At 49.2% G+C, this 19,080-nt stretch overlaps 1 protein-coding gene across 1 annotated transcript; it reads left to right on the plus strand.

The window, feature by feature from the left end:
- Positions 1–600: 600 nt before the first annotated feature.
- PAQR8 (progestin and adipoQ receptor family member 8) lies at positions 601–17,450 on the plus strand. The gene is made up of 2 exons (XM_026040770.1): positions 601–647; positions 12,549–17,450. The coding sequence occupies exon 2, from the start codon at positions 12,603–12,605 to the stop codon at positions 13,662–13,664; it is 1,062 nt and encodes a 353-aa protein (XP_025896555.1). The 5' UTR covers positions 601–647; positions 12,549–12,602; the 3' UTR covers positions 13,665–17,450.
- The last annotated feature ends 1,630 nt before the right edge of the window (positions 17,451–19,080 follow it).

The following is a 19,080-nucleotide window of genomic DNA, read 5'->3' on the forward strand; positions in this document are numbered from 1 at the left end:
TTTGTCCTCATGGCAACAACTGCAAGATTTAAGGTCTAAACATGGGGATGCAAAGAAGCACATCTGGACACAGGGGCACCCTGCATTTCCTCTAGCTCTCCCAAAATACCCAAATTTGGATGTTTCCTAACGAATCTGGTTTATAAAGATTTATACAAAGGCCGTAGGAAATGAAATAGCCTCCATGTTGCACAAACACCTGAAGGGCTCCACCTCAGCGCATCACTCCTTAAGGAGAACTGTTGCCTTAACGCACAGACGGGTGTACACGGGCAGCCGGGTGACAATCCAGGTGTGTGCGGGGTGTGAGGTAAAGTTGTAAGGTGGGGTGGGCGGGGGTGTACGACTGTGTGGGGGGTGACTGTCGTGGCCTCCCTGTGTTTGTGTGTGTGACTGTCGTTGCGTGCGACTGTCGCTGTGCGTGACTGTCGCTGTGTGTGACCGTCCGTGTGACTGTCGCTGTGTGTGGGTGTCCGTGTGCCTGTCGCTCCCCGTGAGGCGAGGCCGCGGCCGTTGGCGCCGCCTCAGGGCGGGCGCGGGGCGGTGTCGCGGCGGGGCATGCGCGGGCCGCCCGCTGCCCTGAGGCGGCGGCGGCGGCTCCGCGCCGGCACCGGCACCGACACCGGCACCGACACCGGCACGGCGGGGTGAGTGTGTCCCGGGACCCGCTCTCCTCGGCGGCACCGGCACCGTGTCCGCCGTGAGGCGCGGCCGCGCGGGGATGGAGGCTGCGAGCGCTGCCCCGCTTCTCCCCCCGCTCCATCATCACCTCCCCCGGGAGAAACTTTGGGGGTTCAAACCCTCTGCGCGTGGAAACTCCTTCTTTACACCCCTTCTTATTGTAATGAAAATATTTTTTTTTTTCTGAGGAAATATAGAGGGAGAAACACCCCTAGGCTGAGGTGGCTGTGAGGACGTGCGTTTCCATTCATGCTATGCACAAAAAATATGCTAAAAAATCTTTATAAAATATTAATTATGATTATTTTCTATTATATTTTATTTCTTTAACAAGAGACTGGCCCCGCCGAGCCTGGCGTGCCTGGCGTGGCGGTGCTGCCGCAGCGGTGACAGCGGCGGTTGCCTGATGGATACCCCGGTATTTTCTCCTCTGATGGATACCCCGTTACTCGGGTTTTTTTCTCCCCTTTGGGGCTTTTAGGAGAAGAGCCTGGGGCAGCTCGTGTCCCGCTTGTGCTGCTGTGGGAATCGGAGTTTGGGCTGGTGGCGGGTCCTGTGCGGCGTTTACCTGGTGGCTGCAGCACGTGGGGTGGGTTATTTATTTGTGATATATGCAGTGATACCAAAGTTGAACCTATCTCTGTCATTCTCCCCATCGACTTCAGTGAGCTCTGGGCTTGGCCCTCCATGGATTCGGTATTCCACGTTGTTGTGGGGGGGATATTCCATATTTATGGCCATCTTTGTGCTTTGCTATAGTGGACGCATACATTTTTCGTAACCTTGGGAAGAAATCCAGCCCTCGCTCACAGTGCCCAGGGGCTCCTCATGCCTCCCGGTGCTCCCACATGTGGGTCCCTGCAAGAATAAAAGCTCATCTCAGCTTCCCTTTAGGGGAACACGGCAGCACTGTCTCTTTGCATCCTAAGGACCTGTTCATATTTGCATCCCAAGGTCCATCTGGGAAGTGTCCTGCTCCTTCCTGAGGGTGCTGACGATGACTGTAAGGACAAGTCCACAATGAGTGATGTTTTGCCCTAAATCGTCCAGCCTCCCAACCTCTATGTCAAGAGGCTTTTGAACAAGTGTTTCAGATATATATTTTTTTCTTTCTGTATTTGTTTTCAATGGACATCAGAGGACACTTATTACACAGCTTTGACCTCTGTTTTTTTTTCAAATCCAGCAGCGAGGAGATGCATAGTTTAACTGTGAGGTGTGAGGAGAACCACCTCCTTTTGTTTGCTTTGGACCTGCTAGCTGCTGGTCTCCTCTGATTACACCCGGCTCATGTCTGTGAAGGGCCAATGAACAGTTCGTGCTCTCCAGGCCTCTCCTGGATTTCTCTGCCATATTCCCCATATTTCCCATCTATCTGCTTCTTTTTTTCCTTGATTTTCATGGCTGAAAACACCAGGGTTGTCTCCTACCTTCTGGGAAAAAAGAAAAACCAGCAATAGACTGTTTTGAATCATTCCAAACCAGTACCAAATATATGTATATATTCATATGTCATGTATTTTATATATATATATATAAAATATACATAATTTTATATATATATGTTTGCATTAACACCAAGCAGTCATTTGCTGTGCATCGATGTGACTGTCTTCACCACGAGCACAATTAAGCACAGAGCTCACCTGGGCTGAAGGCGACGCTTTTGCTGCTGCTCGGACACGGTAGCCGGTGGCGCTGGAGCCCGTGGCCCTGCATCAGACGCTAATTTAATACCCCTGCATCTCCACCACGCGGGCTGTTTTGCTGGAGCGAGGCCGAACGCTGCCACGGCTCTGCTTGCACAGCCATTTTCATGCAGCGAAACCCTGTGCTGTGAGGAGAGGAGCGTAGCCGCGCTGGCACGTAGCTGATCTGCTTTTTTTGGAGCGCAGGGCAGACCCCAGGGCTTGCAGACCGCGCTTGGGGAACCACAGGGCGCTCTTAATCTGCCCCAATACGTCCTTCTGTTAAATGACAGCCTGGCATCTCCCTGGGGCTCCGTGTTTCCAAAGCGGGGACACTGAAAGCAGCAGCCGGTACTGCTTCTTGTGGTATTATCCCCTTGGTTTATCCGCCTGTCCTGTAGGACCACAAGCTTTGCCCACCTCCAAGGCTGCAGAGGTATGTGTGGACTGTAATTAACTGCTAAAATCCTGCGGGGCTTGTGTTTTAGCTGCATGTTGAGCAGACTTCCTAGCCGGATGCTCTATAAAGTAAGTCTGCGCTACGATGATTTGTTCTTTGCAGCGTGGCCGCTTTCCCTTTCAGCCTCAAGGACTGTTGCAGCCCTTCAGAGAAGACAGCAGTTCTGTTCCTTCCTGTAGGTTCATACCCTTTCAGCCAGAACCAAAATTTCCCAAACTCAGACCCTTCCTTCTTGTTCAGCTCATGAGCCTTGCAAGGGATGTGTGACCAAGACGTGTGTCTTAGCACATGCCTTTTTATAGCCCTGTGTAGTTGCTGTCTGGTGCCTTTGGGGCTGTTGAGAACTGCCTGAGTGAAGGTCATGGCGTGAGAGAGAGGAGGGGGATTATGTGATGCTACCTCAGCGGTGGCCATAAATTTGTTCATGAAAAAGGGTGAAATACGCACCCAGTGCTGTGCAGGAGTGAAATCCAGCAACTCTATGTGTTCTAAGTCTGTGTTTGCTCGCTGTTAGGGCGGGTGGTGGGTAACTGTAAACGATGTAAGAGCCTGCTTTATATCTCAGTGTTTGTGTGTGTGTTGAGACGGGGCTTACACGTCGCGAGCATTCTTAGAAACACACAGAACTCATCAGGCCAAACCACAGACCGTTACACATTTCCTCCTGCTTACCCGGTGAAGGTGGTGTTTAACAGCCACACTTGCTTGTAGGGATTCCTGTTCTCCAGGCATCACTGCTCTCATTTATTGACATTGAAGCCGTGCCGGTGGCCTCTGGCCAAGGCCAGGCGTGTGTCGCTGCGGCACTGCGGACGCGCAGGCCTGGCCCGGGTGCTGCAAGGCTGAGCAACGTGCTGCAAGTACAAGCGAGCAGGGCAGGGAGCGGCTGAGGATGGGGAGAACTGCGAGCGGGGTCATGTGGCTGCGCTTGCAGCTACTTGTACGACGCGGTGATCGAGGCAGGTAGCAGCTTTATATTTAGCTACCGGTGTGCGTTGTGCTTCCCTCCTCTGGGGTCATTCTCCAGGCCTTCTAAATGCGCTGTTCTTGGATGCTGAATTAATTCTTCCAAAGTGGTAAATGCCCTGAAAGGCTGCTGGAGGCTGTGATTTGCAGGGCTGAGCTGTATGTTGTCATACCTGAGGTGCCCTGTCCTGAGGACACAGACAGGGAGCAGCGAAACCTTCCTCACAGTTGGTTTTTTTTTTCCAGGGGGCCCTCAGAACAAGTAGGGATTTAAGCAGGGGATGCATCACAGCTGGCATCCTTAACAGGCCTGATGGTTTTGGCTTCCTTTACATGCTCAGATCACTTGTTTACAGGGGTCTCTGCTGTCTGTTCCTTGCTTTTCCTTGCTAGGGCCTTCGCAGCCCCTTGGAAGGATAACGCTGCTCTCCTCACAAACATTGACGTTCATAGAGGAGGCCTCCTGGCTAAACTGGAGGAGGTCCCAGATGGGGGCTCAGGATAGCAAAGAGCTTTAGTGCAGGGAGCCCAGAGCTCACAGCTCGAGGTGCTGGCACAGAGCTGCTGTTTCTCCCTGGCAGCCTGCTATATGCCTGCAGCACTGTGCATGATTTATATACATTTTTTTTATAATGACTGATGCTCTAAAATCTGCAACCTTAAAAATCTTTTTGTGCAATGAGCTTTTGTGGACAGCAACACGCAAAACTAAGTAGCCACAGCCTGTAGGCTGTGCAAGATCTTCCAGCAGGGCTCAATATCCCTAACTTTCACGGCACACACAGCTCGTTTTGTTTGGTTTCTCTGCCTTTAGGCAGATTGTTCTTGGGTTGTCCTGTCAGTAGATCTGTAAGGGTGAGAAAAGATTAGCTGGTTTATAAAATTCTCCCTGTGCTGGTAGGAGTTCATGTCTGCAGCAGCTCTTTCCCATGGGCATTGCAGGAAGAAATTTAGGAGGTGAAAGTAGGATGTAGCTGAAATAAATTCAGATGCCCACACATGAGCTCCTTACCTCAGCTGTGTCTCCTCTTGCAGTGAATGAGAAAAATAGAGGTGTTTCTTTGGTGTGATTCATCTCATTATAGTTTTGACATGTGAAATAGGTCAGCTCAGATACATTTTCATGCTGCCTGCTCCTCTCCAAAGATGTGTCCTGCACTGACTGGCTTAGATACGTATGTTTATGTTGAAGTGCTCAGTGAAAGGAATCCTCCCATCAAAATTAACCCTCTCCCTTCACTCTGTCAGCCTTTCACCCTTAAGCAAAGGTCCAAGTGACCATGAACAGTCAGGCCCTCAGGACAGCCTGAGACAGCTCAGTGCAATCTAGGACTCTTAAGTCACTTTTTCTTCAGTGTTTTTTGAGAAGGGAGATGGGTGGAATTTCCCCTGGATGTAAGTTCAAGCCTATGTCCCACAAAATGTTGCACATTCTGTCACACTCAGCAGCACCCTGCTTGTGCCTGGGGCAAAGAGGCTGAGCTTGGATATGGCCCATGCAAACAACTTCCAGTCTGCTCCATTGGTGGTCCCTGCACTACTCAATACAGCAGGCCAGAGTCTAGTCCCTGGTTTCAGGATAACCGAGAGGGTACAGATCGTGTCCTTGTGCCTAAACTCTCCTCTCCATTTCGAACAGGGTGGTTGTGCCCAAGTTGCCCATCAGCAACAGTCCTTGGATGGACCACAGCTGTGACCACGAGTGTGCTGACACTGCAGCAACCTGGGGCAGCTGCAGGTCATCGATCAGGACTGTGCCCTCATCTCCTTTTATTGCTGATGTACTGAAAGCCTGTAAGTCAGGGTGTCCCACTCGGGGATCTCACATCTATCCAGAAACTCAGAGTTAAAAATAAACAAACCAAGCCAAGAAGCACTGAGGTTGTAGTAGTTGTGGGCTGTGAGAAAAGAAGCTAGTGAGCAAGTCTGGAAAGCACAAATAGCAACGGTTTAGTGAGGTCAAGAAGAAAGAAAGCATTAGCTTAATCCTAATATTTTTTTCTTAGGAAAGGGAAGGTTGGGAAAGCTGCTCCATGTGTGGGAGTAGCACAGCCCCTTCTGAGCCACATCATAGTTGTATCCAAACCTGATGGCAGGGGCTGTCTTTTCAAATATGAGTGTGCTTTCGGCCCATCGGCTAGCATGATAGCGAGATACTTCTTGGCCAGAATCTATGGATGTTGCCTTGATATAAATATACACTAATATTTGGGATCTGATATTTTGTATCTGCCTAATGCTGCTGATGGGGGACTTTTTTGTACTTATGTAATTTATTAGCTATTTTATCAGCAATCTTGCTGACTTATAACCTTCTTTAGGCATAAAGAAAATGAGGTTATCAGCAACATCAGTAACTCTTAACCTTGTTTAAACAGAAAGAAACCGAGGGTATGTTTAGCATAGTAAACCACAGTATGCCATGGTAGAGATTTGGTCATTCTCTTAAATTCCCTTAAATTCCTAGGGTATTTAGGCCTGGGCTGACTAGCATTGACTCGAGTCATTCCCCAGCATGGTTTGGGAGTTTCCATAGCTCAAGAACTGTTCCCAACACATGGTTTGCATGCAGCTATGCATTTTGAGGTGCTGGAGAGGGCTAGAATATGGCAGTGGCCATACCAGCCCAAGGAACAAATATGGTTACGATCTGTAAGGACTCAGCATTGCAAAAATCAGATCACCACATATGAAGTCTGGCTTAGAGATTGCAAGATTTCCAAGGTTTGGGCTCTCCCATTAAATTTGTCAAGTCTTTGGTTTCCTGACTTTGGAGAGAGATTTCCTGTATCCCACTTTGATCACCCCCCAAAACTGCAGGCCCTTGGGACGTGGTGGGATGCCGCCACCCTCGTGCTTCGTGGAGTGGCCCAGGTTTTGCCAGCAGCTTTGTTTGCTCTGTGCCCTCCGCACGCCTTGTTCATTGTGCGGCCTCCGCTCGTCTCATCCCCTGGAGCCGGCCCAAGGCGCAGACGGTGCCGAAGCAACGTCGAGAGGCACTCGCTGCTCTGCACAGCCCAGCTGGCTGCTGCCTCCCCTGCTTCCTGGCCAGAAATTGTGGGAGCGCTGACACTGCCATGGCTTTTGTGCTGGATTCTGCTCTCCCGTCGTCTTGGATGGCTAAACGTGTCACCCTGCATCGTGAGACCTTAATTTTCCTATTAATACATGCTTGCAGAAAGCCTGTTTTAGCTCTCTTTATCTCTCTCTGCAGAGAGAGGTAGAATTTGGGGCATTTTCTTTTATGTGAAATCCTCCATAATATTGCCCTTTCTCTCCAGACCCACTGAAGGTTTAAGGTTATTTTCAATCTCTTTCTTCCAAATCTCTCATAAGTCACATCACAGTATTCCTCCCCAGAAATGCCTTGCAGTGGCACCATGATTCAGCACTTAAGCTACCTGCTATCTAGCAGAAACCTGTGTGCTGCTTTCAGGCATCTGGGATCTGTTTGATCTTAGCCTGACTTGACTCGAGATATTCCAGTCCAATTACAGATTACAGGGCACATCAGGGTGTTGAGGGAAACAAAAACAGTCCATGCACTGTGTTGTTGTGCAGTCCCACAACTGCCTGCTCATGTGCATCAGGGCTGGTCCCTACCACAAACCATCAAATGTCACCTTTTCCGGTAGTACCAGGAGGCCATCAGATTGTGGACAAATGTAAATTATTGAGGACAATTGCTTTGATTATTGGAGAAAAAAAAATAATGTTCTTGATTATATTGATTATTTATTAGGGAAGACTCCAGGCTGTAGGTTTTGGGGATTGGGGCTTTCCTGCTGAATCTGAAGAGCCTGCAGCCTTGGTGCTTCACGGAATAGCGCATGTCCCCAGCAGTCACAGCCTGCTACCCATGTTCTTGTTGGAAGTGGCAGCATCCTAGGTCATTTCCCAAGGATAATTTCGGGGCCCAGCAAGTTTCCTTTGAAAACAGCCCAAGATGCACTTCATACCCTTGGCAATGAGTCAAGCAGTGGGTAGATGGTTCAGTCAGATCTGGATGTTATATTGAGGGATCCTTCAGTGGCCCTTGGCATGGTCTTCTTGGAGCCTTTAACACTCTCACCTTGACTCTGACCCAGAGGTGTTTGGGCTCCTACCTCCTGCCACAATCCCACCCACTCTGCCTCCACCTTGCCCAAAGGCCACAAGGAAGGACTATTTCTGTTCCTCAGCTTGAGGCCAACTTGGCAGACCCTTGTTTCCCATCCCTCGGTGTCTGTGTGAATCCTGCACCTGGCTTCTAGTCAGCACTCTGCAGAGAAGAAGCCAGAAAAACCCAACACCACCTTTCAGGCCTCTGAGATAAAGGCCTGATTTGGGCACCCACTTCTCACCATGGTGCCAACAAGCATTGGGTGCAGAGAGGCTGGTGCATCTTGAACACCACTCGAGCACCAGCAGTTTGAGCACCAGAGCTTCTGTTTTGGGAAGTGGCAGCAATTGATGGTGCTTCTTGGTGCATCTCTGAACTCCTTATTCAATTGTGTTTCTACCATTAAGCTGTGAAATGATCAAGACAGAGACAGCAGTGGCTGGTTAGGAGTTACAGTTGTCTCTTATTAAGGTCTACAGAAGAAAGTCAAAACTGTTTTGCTAAAACCTGCCTGCAATCAGGCTAGGAGTTTGGCTGTAAAAGAATAGAACAAGCTGTACCCATCCTGAGTTCTTCTCCTTGTCAACATGTGTATTTTGGACACTTCACTTTCCTCTCGCTCCCTATCTCATCACTGTTTGGCTTGACTTAAGTGTGGCAATTATTTTATTTTTCCTCCCCAGCCGACCACAGGAGTTTGGGCTTGGCTGAGCAGAGCTGCTCTCTTCCATCCTGATGCTTTAGCAGCGGCAACAGCAAATGTTTCCTTGTAGGATGTGGTCAGAATAAAGTCCCAGACCTTAATAACCTGTGGTCCATCCAGGGGTGTTTTATAGACGCCGAGGAGGAAGCCGGTGAGCTGTCAGATAAGAATCTGCCCTCTCATTTCCCTATTGCTCAGCTCCCAGCAGAGGGGCATGCACGAATTAATCGCCATGCAGCTCTCAAAACTGGCCTCTTTTCCACTACTACATGATCACTGGTCTCTTATTTTTATGCAGCTCAGCACACTGCTTAAAAAAGTAGTGCTTTCATTAAAGACTTCCCCACAGTTGGGTCCCCCTGTCCCGTCTGCTTTGTTTACAAAGAATTGCAGCCTTTCTGGAAGCATATACTGCATGTGTGAGTCTGCGAGGCCTGAATACTGCTCTGCAAGTAAATATATCACATTGGCACGGTCTTGGTTCCAGATAGTTAATGCTGAGGCCAGACTGGTGGGAAAATCAGCCCTACTTACTTTGTAGGAAATTTTCCCATTCAACTCCTTCCATTAGACTGTGACCAAAAGCAAAAGGGCTGGGAAAAGCTTGGGTTTCCAATTACTGTTTTTAAAAGGGAGAGAAAAAAAAATTGGAAAAGGATCATTCTTCTTCTGGGCGCGCATTCTTATTGTGGCCGCAATGATACAACCTGGCTAAACTCCACTCCCTCCTCCTCTTTGCAGCTTGGTCCCTGAACAAATGATACTTGGTTGCTGTTAATTGGGAGCAGCCAAAATAACTGAATCCTCCGGAGATCGGGGTGAGGACAGAATCTCAAATAGACGCCCTGCCAATGAATGTGGCTTTCAGCCGGTCCTACGCCCCCACGAAGGAAAAGAATAGAAGCTCTGTGAAAGTGAAACAGCCAGTGCTGACCTTGGATTTCTTTTTCTTTTTTTTTCCTCTCTTTTCTATCATTAATTACTCATTGCTTTGTTCATCACATGACTGCTGAAAATTGCCAACTCGCTCTTACTCGTTAGTGTCACAAGCGCTGTTTAAAATAAGCAGTCTACCAGGTTCTTAATTTAGCGCTGTTTATCTGGGTGTCAGATGTGTTTCTTGTGATTTTGGACTATTATTTTGAAAATGTCTGACCCTCTCTCAGCCCTTGAACACTGGCACTTTCCAGCTGCGTAACGGAAGAATCTTCCCCATCCATAGCTGTTTGAGAGATCAGCAGTGCTCAGCCTCTCGCTGGTTCTGCTCAAAGGTGAAGCTCAGTGCATATGTTGAAGCTCGATGTATACATTGAAGCTCAGTGTATACATCGAAGCTCAGTGTATACATTGGGCCCCCTGCACCCTGACAAAATCCTGGCATCAGCACCTGCAGTGCAGAACTCTGTGCTGAGGAGCTGAGTGATGCCAATTAGCCTTCACATCCACAGAAAAATACTTAGCCCATCTTATTTAGTAGTTTTAGGTACTGCACAGCCAAACTGGCTGTCTGCAATAGGCTATGGATCCCTATAGATTCATGGACTGTCCTTTGGACCATCTACAGATCCATGGACTGCGCTTAAAGGGAAGCTGGGAGATGGTGAGCCAAGCTGCCATGCTTGGGTTGTCTCAGTGTTGGGGAAGTAGAAGACATATTATCACAGAATCACAGAATGGTTGGGATTGGAAGGGACCCCTAGAGATCATCTAGTCCAACCCCCCTGTACATGCAGGGACACCCAGAGCACGGGGCACAGGGTGGCCTCCAGACAGGTTTTGAAGATCTTCACAGAAGGAGCTTCTACAACCCCTCCGGGCAGCCTGTTGCAGGGCTCTGTCACCATCACAGCAAGAAAGTTCCATCCGAGAGGGAGATGCGCTTTTGCAGTCCTAGTAGTGCCAAGTGCCTTCATCTCCCGAGCAAAGGAACAACTTGGAGGGAGATTCAGGGGTCATCTTGGCTTTTCAGCACTCCCAAGGGCTACAACTACACACAGCCAGGCCCTGCAGACGCTCCTGGGAGGAACAAAATCTCTGTGGACATGTGCAAAGTGAACCCCCGTCCCCAGAAAGGGCATTGCCTTCTGCCTGGTGTTGCTGCAGCACCTTCAGCCTTATGCGTCTGTGCAGCTAAAATATCATTTGCATGGGCCATCCTTCCCTTCCCCCTCTGCAGTAAGGCAACTACATCAAACTCAGCAGCCAGATTCCCCCATGACAAACAGGGGGAATAAAATAATAAATACCCTGATAAACTCTAAAGGTGAAAGCCTAGAAAGCGAAGGGAGAGGGAGAACTGATTAGATTTTGCCACTCTTAGTTATGACATCCAGCCCCATCTGCTAGAATAAGGAAGTGACATGAAAATATTTTGTGTGTTGGCAGAGCCTTTGGGTTGCTGGAGGAAGTGAGACTTGCAACTGGTCTGACTTTGCTTTTTGTGGTACCGCATCCTGAGGCTGTGACAGGTCCCATCTCCGTTTCACTGTCTCTTGGTGTTTAATACCTTCCCACTGCCGGTGTCGCCAGCCTAGTCAGGAGACACCAGGAGCTGCCCTCTGTTCTCCAGGTCAGACCAGCCTTCTGTCACACACACCTCAATTCTTCCTGTGTCTCAACTCTGGCAGCAGCTGTATCTGATGCTACAGAAGAGAAATAAGCATTTTTCCACACTCAAAATACTCATTTGCATTTACTTATCCATTCATTATCCACTGCAGTTCTGGCTCTTGGGAGTCAGGCCCGATTCTGCCCACTTGCATGTGTGACACAAATAACCACAGCTCTGCAGAATCTTCATCAGCATTATGTTCAGTTCATTAAGTCAAGCATGGGTGATGGGTGTCCGTGTGAGGATTTCAGCACACCTTTTCTGGTAGGCATAAGTGCTAACAGGTAAGAGAAGAGAAATATCTGGGGTGGAAAGGAAAGAGATTACTGGGTTGTCACAGTACAGATCTCACAGGTACAGTGCTGTGAGCTTTTAATTGGCCTCCAGCTATTAGAGATTCTGCTCTATTCCTGATTGCCAGACTGACCTTGGGTGGTTCATGATCCCAAGAGGTCAGAATCTCCCCAGACGGAGCTTGGCAACTCCAGAGGTTGCCAAGGAGCAGAGCGATACAGGCAGGAGAGTCTCTTGCAGTGGGGTTGGGCTCTTCTGAGCCTGTGTTTTGGATAGGAGCTTTGCATCTATGCACATGTGAGAACAGGAGGGAGGGTCCTTATCCAGCTTCCCCTCAGCATGTCTTTGTGGATCTTCCCAGGGCTTTGATGCTGTACCCAAATAGCAGCCAGCTGTGATGAAGAGCCCCTCTTTTCTGCATCATCTCCCATTCCTACTGTCTCACATGCAGAATGGAGGGATGAGAGTGGCAGATTTGGGATTGTGGACTTCTCCCCTTCTCCTCCTCACTCCCTGCAGCAGCCCCGGGGAAGCACCCCCTGTGCAAGCTGTGTGGCAGGAAGCCTGGCTTATTTGTAACCTCCATTATTTGGCTGAAATTGTTGTCTCTTCACTCAGGTTCACAAAGGCAAGTTATTCCTTAGATGAGCAATTACACCCCAGTTTTGTCCTCGAGCAGTTTGTGCTAGTTTGTCCCCTCTACAAATCATTGACTCTTTTCCTTTTCTTGGCATGTGACTGCCCCTTGTACCACCTTGCAGGCAGTTGCTGGGGTCAGGTAATTCCTGAACATCCTCCAAGGTGATTGCCCAACGATGTGGGGAAAGAAGAGCAGGTCTGTCACATTCCTGTGTCCATCTGACATAGCCATAACTGCAGGCCCTGGGCTCTGCCATCCTGAATTTGGGTCTGCCCAGCCCAGAAAAGACCCTTGGACATGACCAGCATCCCGATAACTCCATGGCTTACCCCAGCCAGGGAGTGCAGTGTGCTCTTTTCTGACGCATCATCATTAACAATTCCTCCTTCTCCTCTCCCTCTAGGGTACAAAGACCACATTCCCCAGTGCCGAGCTCCCAGCCGCGACGCGTAGCGCGATGACAGCCATCCTGGAGCGGATCAGCACGCTGTCCCTCAGCGGGCAGCAGCTCAGCCGCTTCCCCAAGCTGCTGGAAGATGGATTCCCGAAGATGCCTTGCACTGTGAAGGAGTGTGAGGTGCCGCAGCTCTTCCGGGAGCCATACATCCACAGTGGGTACCGTCCCACCGGCCAGGAGTGGAGGTACTACTTCCTTAGCCTCTTCCAAAAGCACAATGAGGTAGTCAACGTGTGGACTCATCTCCTGGCAGCCCTGGCCGTCCTGCTGAGGTTCAAGACGTTTGTGGAGGCTGAGCAGTTACCAGTGGATGCCTGGTCCTTGCCTTTGCTCATCTTTGTCCTGTCCTCCGTCACCTACCTGACCTGCAGCCTCCTGGCCCACCTGCTGCAGTCCAAATCAGAGCTGTACCACTACACCTTCTACTTCATGGACTACGTCGGAGTCAGCATCTACCAGTACGGTAGTGCCCTTGCCCACTTCTACTACAGCTCGGATCAGGCCTGGTATGACAAGTTCTGGCTCTTCTTCCTCCCGGCAGCTGCTTTCTGTGGCTGGCTCTCATGTGCTGGCTGCTGCTACGCCAAGTATCGGTACCGGCGGCCCTACCCCATCATGAGGAAGATGTGCCAGGTGATCCCAGCTGGGCTGGCCTTCATCTTGGATATCAGTCCTGTGGCTCACCGGGTGGTAGTGTGTCACCTGGGAGGCTGTGAGGAAGATGCTGCTTGGTACCACACATATCAGATACTGTTCTTCCTTATCAGTGCTTATTTCTTCTCCTGCCCAGTTCCTGAGAAGTACTTCCCGGGATCCTGTGATATTGTTGGCCATGCCCACCAAATCTTCCACACATTCCTGGCCATTTGCACCCTCTCACAACTGGAGGCCATATTATTGGATTACAAGAACAGGCAGGAGATCTTCCTAAAGAGACATGTCCCTTTCTCCATCTATCTCACCTGCGGCTCCTTTTTTGGGCTGGTGGCTTGTAGTGCCATCACAGCTTATGTCCTGCAACGCAGGATCAAGGCCAGCCTGGGTCTTAAAAAAGACTCCTGAGAGAGTCATGAAGATGATGAGCGTGATATCACCTGTCTGGTGAAAACCAGGAAAAGGGGGATAATATATTAGGGACATAACTGGCTTATTTGCCTAACACGCTCTGACTAACCTGGACCCTGTGGACTGGGGTGGAGGGCTGGATACTTCATTCTGGATGCATTTTGCAGCAGGGGCTGCCTTTTGCCCTTCAGGGGGACATGGGGTTTTTTAAGCCAGAACAAGTCACTTAACCGAGGATGCTGAAACAGCAGAGGTTTCTTGTTCCTGCTAGAAAACCTGCAGGGAATATCATGATGAATATCAGGAAAGGCAGCCTGAAGGCTGTGAGATGGGAAAAGGACCTTAAGGATCATGGCTGAATGTGACTGCCTGTGTGGGTTTTGCCATCTCTGCTGTGCTGGGAGGGATCTGTTACCATTGAAGGCAGAGGCTTCAGGGTAACTTCAGGACTTCAGGGGGAGTCTACATTTCAAGGGTTCAGTTGCATGTGTGTTGCAGTGGCTGGATTAGTCCTTTCTGCTCCAGTGGGTTAAGACAGGTTATCTCTACTTTTGTCCTTCTCAGTTTCTCAGTGCCAGGTTGCTGAGATGGTCCTGGTATATCTGCAGACCAAGCAGTCTCTATGATGAGTCCTCTAGGATGAGCTGGGTCTAAACCTGAGTTCTGTGTCTGCTGGTGACTGGTGTGGATCTAGCCATTGCTGGCAGAGGTGGAGATGTGAGGTCAACTCTGTCTTCTCTTTCTACATGATTTCACCATTGATAGTAGAGCTACTTAAAAAAAATAATAATAAAAACAGCAAGTCAGACATTCCCCAAGAGAGATAACAGGATAGGCCCTTTCTCAGTAGGGGTTCCATTCAGCATGAGGGTCCTTATGTAACCTTAGGATGTGTTTGTCCTTGAGACCTGTGTTTCCCATGTGGAATAGCTATGATTGATAGCTGGACGGGGACACTTCATGGCCATGGGACACTCCTGTCCAAGGTGTAGTTGATGTGAGCGTTGATTTGCTGTGTCCCCAAGTAGACAAATCCCCTTTGCCCTTATGGGAGTATCAGATCGAGGAGCCCCGTTGTTGCACTGACACTCTTAGCAAATCAGTCCTGAATGCTCAGAACTGAAGTGGACACATGGTCCCAAGCAGCCTAAATACCTGCTGCTCAGCCTGCTGCTGGCTTTCTATGACAGACCTTAGCACGGGTCCTCCCAGCTGTACCCTATGCAGGAACTGCAGCCTTACGTGCCAGTTTCCAGGAGCAAATCTTTCCTGAAAGCCAAGAAATTATGGGATCTACTCCAGCCACAGATTTGTCCCGCTGGATCCAAAGGCAGGCAAACGAATTGTGTTTGCTGGTACTGGGCAGGCAGAGTTTAGGGGCAGGGATATGGTTGGTTATGACAAGCACTGACTTCTGCTCTTGATCTGTTTTTTAACTACTGGAGTGTGTGTGTGTTTGTGCATGTGAGTGATTTAATATTCAGAAAGGCTTTGATTTGGGCTTTTATATCTGCAGAGCCTCCTGGCTGTAACAAGATCAGTCTGAGGGAAACAGTGCCTTGATGATGAAGGAGCAAGGAGAAGCAGAAAACAGGATATCTGAAAACTAATCTATTTATTAGGTGGTTTGCTGTGTCACGTCGTGTCGTGTGGACATCTGAAACTTGTGGCCTTATTGACAAGCTAAGCACAAAAGCAGGAGGTTATTTTTGATTACTGGAGATGAAGTCATAGGAAAGAAGTCACGTAGTCCAACCCTTCTCCTCACTGTGCCTCTTCCTTCACATTTAGCCCAGCTAGGAGCACATAAAACTTGTTAATGGCTCGGTTGCCTACCGTATATTTTGACGGTACAGCTACACTGACCTACCTACAGGGAAAAGGAACAGTCCCACTAACACCTTGTCCTTCCCTCGCGCAGAAGCTCTTCTGACCTCAGAGTGTGCCCGTGCAGACAGACAAACCTGATTGAAAAGAAGAAAAACAAAAGCCACTAATTTTTTACTGTTTTTAACTTTCATCCAGCTCACTTGGACAGCACTGCTGCCTGCAGGGAAGGGCTGGGTACGCAGGAGCTGCAAACAGCAGCTCTTCCTTGCAACAGCGGTTGGTTGCTTGACTGGCCCAGCTGCACTGACAGACTCTCCTCTCCACAGTCCCCATGACTTTCCTTGTGCGTCTCCTCCCATTTTGGGGAACAGCTTCCAGTGGGAAATAATGTTTCTTATCAAACCTCCCTTACCTTTTTTATTTTATTTTATTTTTATTTTTTTAGGAGTTTAAAGCAGAGTAAGCCACCAGTGTGGGTTTGGCTGGTTAATATAAACGTGTTTCTGTGCAGGAAGGGGAATAAGCCAGGTTGGTCTATCACCCCTTTCTGTGCTAAATCTGAGAAGGAGTAGGCACTGCTGCTAAAAATAAACCCTGCTGCTCAGCTAGGGTGATATTGGTCCTGCAGACAGGGATAACTAGGCCTTTCCTTCTCTAAAGGTTTGAAAATAGTTGACATGTGCTGCCCTAGGCAAAGGAGGATAAACACAACCTTGCCATCCAGTTCCTCTCACCAGGGAGAGGAGGTGCCTTATGGCTCTTCTGAGGCGAGAGGCTGCTCTGGCGGTTCTGGTCGGTCACCCTGCACCATCTCCAAAATGGTCCCAGAGAAGTGAAACTTTTCTCCTTTTGGAACAATTGTGCGCATGGTGGTGGTGGTGGTTTTGCCTGTTTCCATGTTACGCCTCAAGTGATGCCACCAGTGTCCCCAGTGTGGCCCTGCACTCAGACCTGGAGCTGACCTCCCGGTTACTATGATAGGCTGATTCTGCAGGGAATGGCAACGTGGATCACTGCTGCTGCGGGGATGCACTCTTGTGTTGCACTGGAGCTTCCTCCATCCGTGTCTCCTTCCTCCTCTTTCTGCAACCACCTTTATTTCTTCTCCTCACCCCAAGAATTCATCCTTGTGCCTTTTGCTGCCCTACCTGTACGGACTCTGTGTGCTCTGCAGGCTGCTGGGCTGGGACGGGGAGATGGCTGCCGATGCCCTCCTGCAAGCCCTGCCCCTGATCTAGGGGAGAAGATCATGACCGAGTCCTGCAAGAGCAGAAACACCACTGCGAGGGACACTCCAAAAGCATCTCCAGACCTCCCGCTTTGGAGCACATCTCCCATCCTGGTGTTCCTCCAAGGAGGCACGGCCAGGAGGGATGCGAGCAGCTGCAGGGCTTTGGTGGAGGTGGCCACCAAAGACCACCACTTCTGAGGGTGGGCCATGAAGGGACCGACGTCCTAACCCTCTCCCACAGGAATCTCCAGTCCTGAGGCAGCATTTCCTGTAGCCCCAGGTCCATATGGGTCAACTGAGAACTTATCCCCATGTGCCTTATGCTGTTCCCTTTTGGGATTCACCCTGTGGGAACCAGAGGATTAAAAACAGCTTCTCAGCTACCTGCTGCTCGTGGTTGCTTTTAACTGGTACCCACTGGCAGAATCTGCCTGTTATAAGGAGGAGAGGATGGAAAGAGGTGCCTTAAACTTATATTTATGCTGTTTCATTTGTGCAGCAGGGCAAGGACAGGCTCTGCACGTGCCTTGCTATTTATGTCCTTTACTGACAAGATTGTTTTTAAGCACTGTTTGTTACTAAATAAGTACAAAAGCGTTTGTATTTTTTTCCCTGGGAAAACAGGGAAGGGTACGAATGTTATGTATTAACCATTCCGTTCCTAACCCCCTCCCTTTGCTGATTTTGTATTGTTGAAAATATTGACCATATTTTAAGCTTTGTACTTTACTGATCATTATTTAAAATCCTCAGTGAAAATAGAAATGTGTAAAAACAAAATGACTGGCGTGGTGTGAAATCCAGAAAAGCAAAGCCAGAGAAGGTTATGAGTCATTAGGAGGAAAAATCGGCCTTCGAGAGTAGGAGTGGATAATTATAATAACAATTAACAGTAAGGTGTGGTTTTATCTGTGTATCTCTGAGCCTTTTCCAGGCTTCACAGTAACTATGTGATTATCATTCCCTTTTCCACAGAGGAGGTGCAGAACGACTGCCCTGACACTGATTATAGGGATTCAAGTTCATCATCCGATGAGCGATACCCACTCACTGTGAATTCATCGCTTAAGAAATTTGCACTATTTCCTTCTATAACCACCACATTGGCCATTTTAATTGTAATCTCGTGCAAGATGCGGACCCAGGCTTAGTTTTTCTGGTGTTTTCGCCCACCAGAGGGCGAGATGTCTTCGCTTTAGGCCACAACTGGCCCGTGGTGCCACGAAAGCAGAGCCCTCAGCGCTGCTTTTCCAGACCGGCTTGGAAAAAATGCTCCCATCCAAGCGGGCATCTAGCCAGCTCTGCAGAGACTCGCGTTTCTGTCCACAAAAGCGACAGGGATTTCACCAGACAAGCCCAAGTTTTATGTTTCCATAAAATAAGAACCCTAGAGGAACGGGAGAAAATGCCAGGCTCTTAGCTTTTTTTGAAATAGAAATGAAAATAGGATTTTGTGGTATCCTGAGAAGAAACTGGTGTTACTCTTTTAAAGAATGTATTTATTATACCCTCTTTGCTACTTAGCATTACATACACACCCTTGATGCATGAAAAGATAGAGTTGATTATTTGCAGAAGAGAGAAACGGCCTATCCCAAGCACACAGAGTCAAATGCAAAAAGCAAAAGCGCTTCCAAAATGAGAGAGGGGGGAAAAAAAACACTTTGTTTCAGTCATTTCAGATGTTATGAGACGAGGAGGAGAAGAACCAGATATTGCAGCAGCGAGTTGCCTGGGAGGCAAGACCTTGATGTGGTTGTTTTGCTAAGTGACAAGCTTTATTTGGTCTTATCCCTGCGGCTCTCTGATACCGTGGGCTCGGCGGCAGTGCTGCCAAACGGCCCTAAGCTGGAGGCTGCCTCCCACGTTCTGCACAGCAGCGGTCAGAGATGCTCCGAGCAACGAGGTCGGGGAAGAATAAATCACAATATTTGGCCTTCAGAGAGGGAAGTGGAGGCTGAGCAGCTCTGGAAGGCAGGGTTTTACCTGCTTCCCCTTCACACACGCTGCCTGCTCTGCCTCTGTCCCCAGCGCTGGCTCATCCTCTATCTCGTAGCTCAGTGTTTTGTTCTGGTTAAGATAAGACTTGTCCCCAGTCCAGAACGGTTCCCCCAGCTCTAAACAGCACTAAACTTACTCTCAGTGGTATCTTTGCTAACATGCCTCTATAAAGTAGTGGGCCCTTGAAGGGGGCAGGAGATGGGGGAGAAAATCCAACCCAGGCTCGTGCTGCCTCTCCAGGGTATGTGTCGGTATATATTTAAGGGAGGATTGAGGCAGCCATAGCAAGGAACGTGGGACGGCAGTGGGATTTGTGGCTCCCTGAGCACTTCACAAGGCACCTGGACACTG

This window comes from Nothoprocta perdicaria, unplaced genomic scaffold (genome assembly GCF_003342845.1).
Source record: "Nothoprocta perdicaria isolate Ctin4 unplaced genomic scaffold, notPer1 scaffold_101, whole genome shotgun sequence".
Classification (NCBI taxonomy): Eukaryota; Metazoa; Chordata; class Aves; order Tinamiformes; family Tinamidae; genus Nothoprocta; species Nothoprocta perdicaria.

What these genes read in the sequence shown, in the direction of transcription:
- PAQR8 (XM_026040770.1), top strand. Translation starts at nt 12,603, where the DNA reads ATGACAGCCATCCTGGAGCGGATCAGCACGCTGTCCCTCAGCGGGCAG.